Raw genomic sequence first — 6,093 nt, 5'->3', positions numbered from 1 at the left:
AGAGAGAGAGAGAGAGAGAGAGAGAGAGAGAGTAAATGTGAATGCTTGCATGTATGTGTGATAACACATATATTCTTATCTCGTTTGTACATGAAAATTTAGCCCAGTCTGAGACTTACTTCTTTGCATTAGAAAAGGAAAAAATCAATAGAAATTCTATATTCTATCCTGTGTTCCAAATGTTTCAGCTTAATGGGATATGGGATACAAATGTGATACTGTGATATAGGAATTTCATAAACAGAAGAACTCAATACGGAACTGTGTCATTTAATTAAGGGTGTAATACTAAATATGAAAAATGTGAAGTTCTATGCCTTGAATCACTATAAAGTGATGGTAAACTCAAATTATACTTAATAGATCAACTAATTCTCGTAAATAGTAAAGCTGAGAAGAAAATATATAATGACTTGTCTTTCAACACCACTTCACAAAGAGAAAGCAAATATCTACTTACCAGCAATGATCACAAATACTATTCGAGGCATCCCAAATATACTATCATCTTTTTCCAATCTGAAGACTACTGTATCACCTCCGACCACTTGCAAAAGCTTTTTCTGACTGTAATATCCTTTAGCATTGACTGTCAGTGTGTGTGTTCCAGTGGTCAAGGGCCTCCACCAAGCTCCATGGGATACAGAGGAGGTAACAACATGCTCTGATTCATCAAACTTGATCTGTGCGTCGGGTATTGGAGACCCAAGTAGATCAGTAACGTATCCTGTAAGAATCAAAGATTTATTACTGACAATACCAGCTATAAAATAATGTTGATGGTGGTGATAACCTAGGTAAATGGGAAAAGTTTAAATATCATTTTTTTTTTTTTTTATAACATTAAATTTCCAACAATATATATTTGCAAACTACTGCCCCTATGTCTGAACCAAATATATGCAATAACTTACCCATTGCACCCATGTTTGCAAGAGTTATGTACTTAAGTAGTGCTGGTTTATGTTTCTTCCACAACTGACCCAGAGTCTTTTCATCAGGAGTACCACAACAACTATAGTAAACATTGAGAGCCAAAGTCTCACTGTGGCCATAAAAACAGTCCTATTTGAAACAAGAAAAGAGTGTAAGTGTAACTTCTACAAGACAACCTATCATATATTAAAGACTGCACATTTTCTCTGACTGTACACAAGAGAACTAATTCAGATGCAAATGTTATCTGTAAATCTTGTTAGATCATTCAATCATTAGGCAATTAACTACAACTGATAACCCAAAAAAATATTCTAGTCAATTAACATATATCAAAAATTGTACTAAATAAAGCAATGACCATTATGATTACACTTCCAAACTCACCAACAGGCTTTCAGAATGAGGGTGATATTCTGAATCACGGGCTGTACCATTTATGAGCTTGACATCTTTGCACTGCGACTTATCCTGAGGTAGTCCTGCTGCCTTCGAGTACACTGAGCCAAGATGATAGAAGATCTGTCGGAGACAGAGACTTTAGAGATCAGTGAAATTCTTCTCAAAATCAAAAACTACATAAACCATTCTAATCACATAAATGAATTCCATGATTCTCACAACTGCTGTGCCAATTTTGATTCAGAGATAATAAATAAGATTTTAAGTAAGATTTTAAGTCATCACCTCAGAATCGTGCTGCGACATACTGAAGTTGGAGACACTAGACAGCGGCACTGCCACTCCCTGTCCTCCTCCCCTCAGTACAAGGGCCAGGGTAAATTTCTTTTCTGTCATCCACTTCTGAATGGCAGTAACTTCAGGCTGTACATTTGTGGTCACTGAATCTTAAAAAAATAGGAATGATTACAGTTAAAAAACTTACAATCCCAAATATGCTAAAAAGAGCAAAAATTTTGGAGAGGAAAAAAAGAAAATCCCATGTTCTAGTTCTATGGCATGGTAATATTATAGACAGAATGAATGAACAAACCTTTAGCAGTGAAGCTCGTGTCCATATCGACACCATTGCCATTCTTTGTATCCACTTGCTGGCAATTCTCACCCTTATCCTTGCCTTTTGGTACTTCAGCAGTGCCATCTGGGTTCAGAGTTGGTACCAGATGAACACGTGTCATCTGCAGTATTTTGCTTACCGTTGCATCGTGATTATAGTGAGAAAGTAAGTACCTGTAAGAAAGTAGATGTAAAATTTTAAAGCAATTTTACACTCTCTTTTAGGGTACCAGATTAATCATTAAAGATTAAAGTGAAAGTTGAACTAAAATAGGATGATTCAAAGGTCATTTTATACTTTTCATCACCTGATGAATCAAATATTAAATAACTGCATGGAGGTATCATTCTTATTGCCTGGAATCAAATAGAATATTAGACATGGTAACTGAAATGCACATGGTCTTTGTATACTAAATCTGAGACATAGGAGGAGGATAACCTAACAACACAAAGATAAATGATATAAAAAATATTCACACAGTCCCATTAGAGGGACTATATCAGTAGCATATGCCAAATACCTTGCAAATTCCAGGACCAGCTCCTTGCCACCTCTGTCACTTGCCCCAAGGCCTCCGATTACAGCTACTGAAGGTACAACAGGTTGTTTAGCTTCACTTGCAGCATCAATTTCTATGGCTAAAATCTGCCGACTCATAGAACTTCTCCCAATCCTGAACAGAAAGAAAAATCAAAATAATCTAATTATTGTTCTTGCATTTGCAATATGAAATGAACTAATTCATTACAGGCAAGAATTTTCAGTTTTCTAGAGGGTGGGTCCTGTAAAAAACAAAATCAAAGAACATGAAGAAAAGGGAAGAAACAGTTATCTCAAACTTAATATATACACATGACAACAAGACTTACGAGTAAAGGTTTGATATTTTTGAGTAGTTGGAGTTGAGCTTCCGCAAGTGATCCTCAGTCCCGTAGTATGAATGGTAGCCTATTGTCATCTCTTTGAGTGAATCCAAAGTGACACTAGCTGGGACCTCCTTGTTTGCTGGTACAACTAACTCCATTGTTTTGTTCTCCAAGTCATTTGCAGTTATCTGGAAAGCATTCATGATCATAGTCACCTATACTTTCTAAATGGTCTTATAGATGCTATAGAAAAAACACTTGAACATTTCACTCATATAAAAATAAAAGAGAGAGAGAGAGAGAGAGAGAGAGAGGGAGAGAAAGAGAGAGGGAGAGAAAGAGAGAGGGAAAGAGAAAGAGAAAGAGAAAGAGAAAGGGAGTGAGAGTAAATGTGAAAGCTTGCATATAATCATATGAGTCACATATATTCTTATCTAGTTTGTACATGAAAATTTAACCCAGTCTGACATAGTAATCCCATTTAATAGTAATCCCATATTCTATCCTGTGTCCAAGTGTTTCAGTTTAATGGGATATGGGATACAAATCTGATACTGTGATACAGGAATTTCATAAACAGAAGAACTTAATGTGGAACTGTGTCATTTAATTAAGGGTGCAATACTAAATGTGAAAAATGTGAAGTTCTATGCCTTGAATCACTATAAAGTGATGGTAAAATTATATTATATTTGTGTGTGTGTGTGTGTGTGTGTGTGTGTGTGTGTGTGTGTGTGTGTGTGTGTGTGTGTGTGTGTGTGTGTGTGTGTGTGTTGTGTGTGTGTGTGTGTGTGTGTGTGTGTGTGTGGTGTGTGTGTGTGTGTGTGTGTGTGTGTGTGTGTGTGTGTGTGTGTGTGTGTGTGTGTGTGTGTGTGTGTGTGTGCTGTGTGTGTGTGTGTCTGTGTACATGTGTGTGTAGGTGTGTCTGTGTGCATGTGTGTGTAGGTGTGTCTGTGTGCATGTGTGTATGTGTCTGTGTTCATGTGTGTATGTGTCTGTGGTTGAGGAACTGATCTTCTTGGCATCTTTCTTGCCTCTTTTTACTTTCAACTTTTTGCTGTGTCCTCTCATCCTTGTGGTTTCAAAATATAAGTATCTTGTCTAACTTCACTTCCGTAAATAGTGAACATCATACAGTCACCTCTTTTTCTTGTTTCTTCCACAGTAGTAAGATCTATTTTCTGTAGTCTTTCTTCACAGCTCACATCTCTTAGAGTAAGTGCCCATCTTGTGGCTGCTCTTTGAATTCTTTATAGTTTATTTATATGCTCTTTTAAGTGTGGATTCCATGCCATTGCACCATACTCATGTATTTGTCCACAGACACAAATGCCCCCTTCATGTTGGCAATCAGCCCTGGCATTTTATGAACTATGTCATTTATATGATCATTTGGGCTTAGATTCCTGTTTAGATTTTTCCCAAAGGTCTTTTTTTATCTGCTTGGTTTAATTATGTCTCATAACTTGTACTGGTATGTGGACAATTTTTACTTTCTGACTACACAGCATTTATTGGTGTTAAATTCCATTTTCTCAATGTCACTTTGGAGGCACTGGCATGAGACATTATCTATTACCCTTTTTTGCAATTTTGTGTTGTCTGCAAACATATTCCGATAACTACCTGGGTTTACGTTTGACCCTAAATCATTTATGAAAATAGTAAACATACTCTGCACCAAAACCAATCCTTGAGGTACTCTGCTAGTTACTCATTGCCATGTAGAGTGCTTTCCTCTAATTACAGTTCTCATCTCTTTCATGAAGAAAGGCTTCCATCCATTTAAAGAGTTTGCCTTTCATTTCACCTAGGTGTTCAAATTTCCATAATAGTCTTTTATGAGACACCTTACCAAACGCCTTCTTAAAATCTACGTATACACAATCCACCCAGCCATCTCAATCTTACATCTTTCAAAAGCTTTATCATATAAACAGAGGAGATTTGCTACACATAACCTTCCTTCCAAAAACCGAATTATTGATTTAATATCATATCATTTTTCAAATACTTCAAGTCTGTGTGCATGTGTGTGTCTTTGTACCTTGTGTGTGTGTCTCTCTATCCATGTGTGTGTGTGTGTGGTGCTACAAGGAATCAAAGTATCACTTACTTGGAGAGTGTGTGAGCCTACAGGCAGTAGTTTCCTAAAGGAGGCCATTCTGCGTTTCACCACCTTGCCATCAACCAGCACTTTGGCTGCAGGCACAGGTTTCCCCTTGTCATCCACCACCTGTCCAGATATGCCTGTTGAGGACAGAAAAGCAATGTCCTAAAGTTTCATCACATATAATTACAATACTCAAATTATAATGAAAAAGAAATCACAAGAGGTATCAAAGAAGAATATAAAAATATAGAAAAGAAAAAAGAAAGAATAGAAGAAATAGAAGATATAAAGGAAAGAAAAAAAAATAAGAGAAGGAAAAAAAGAAAGAATAAAAAAAGAGAAAGATAAGAGAGAAAGAAGAATAGAGAGAATAGGTAAAAAATGTAATAAAGAAGAAGAAGAGAATATAAAGAAATAAGATACGAAAAGAAAAGTAGAATAGGAAGAGAAAGAGAGAGAGAATAGAGATTAAAATAAAATAAAAAAAAGAAGAGAAAGGAAAAAAAAAAAGAAAGGGGGGAAAAGGGAAAAAATAAAAAAATAAAAGAGGAAAAAAGATAAAAGGGGAAAAAAGAAAGATAAAAGAAAAGAAATAAAAAAGGAAAAGAAAGAAAAAAGGGAAAAAAGAAAGAAAAAGAGAGGAAAGAGAAGAAGAAAGAGAAAGGGGAAAGGGAAAAAGGGGGGAAAGGGGGGAAATAAAAAGAAGATTTTTAAAAAAAAAAAAAGGGAGAAGAAGAAAAAAAGGAAAAGGGTAAAAGGGGAAAAAAAAAAAAAACAAAAAATTTAAAGAAAAAAGAAAAAAAAAGAAAGAGGATAATGAAAAAAATAAGAGACAAGAAGGATGGAAAAAGGAAAAAGAAAGATAGAAAAAAAAAAGAGGAAAAAGAGAAGAGAAAAGAAAAAGGGGGAAAAGAGAAAAAAAAAAAAAAAAGAAAGAAAGAAAAAAAAAGAAGAAAGGGGAAAAAGAAGATAAAAAGGGAAAAAGAGGAGATAAAGAAGAAGGGGGAAGAAGAAAAGAGGAAAGAAAATAGAAAAAGAAGAAGAAAAGAAAGAGGAAGAAGGGAAGAAGAAGGAAAAGAAAGAGAAGAGAGGAGAGAAAAAAGAAAAAAAGAAAAAAAAGAAAGAAAGGGGAAAAAAAAAAGGGGGGAGGAAAAGAG

The 6,093-nt window shown here is 35.3% G+C and overlaps 1 protein-coding gene across 3 annotated transcripts in view; it reads right to left on the bottom strand.

The window, feature by feature from the left end:
* LOC119574485 (carboxypeptidase D-like) overlaps positions 1-6,093 on the bottom strand; it is a 49,791-nt gene that overhangs the window by 5,627 nt on the left and 38,071 nt on the right. For all 3 annotated transcript variants that reach the window (XM_037921730.1, XM_037921729.1, XM_037921727.1), the window contains exons 20-27: positions 4,940-5,073; positions 2,827-3,011; positions 2,478-2,630; positions 1,931-2,127; positions 1,624-1,784; positions 1,324-1,458; positions 915-1,065; positions 461-727 (exon numbers count right to left, since the gene is read on the bottom strand). In XM_037921730.1, coding sequence (XP_037777658.1) covers positions 461-727; positions 915-1,065; positions 1,324-1,458; positions 1,624-1,784; positions 1,931-2,127; positions 2,478-2,630; positions 2,827-3,011; positions 4,940-5,073 — 1,383 coding nt within the window. The remainder of the gene's footprint in view (positions 1-460; positions 728-914; positions 1,066-1,323; positions 1,459-1,623; positions 1,785-1,930; positions 2,128-2,477; positions 2,631-2,826; positions 3,012-4,939; positions 5,074-6,093) is intronic.

This window comes from Penaeus monodon, chromosome 6 (genome assembly GCF_015228065.2).
Source record: "Penaeus monodon isolate SGIC_2016 chromosome 6, NSTDA_Pmon_1, whole genome shotgun sequence".
NCBI classification, from domain to species: domain Eukaryota; kingdom Metazoa; phylum Arthropoda; class Malacostraca; order Decapoda; family Penaeidae; genus Penaeus; species Penaeus monodon.
Note: the sequence above shows the minus strand (reverse complement) of the source record. Positions and strands in the feature narration are given on the sequence as shown.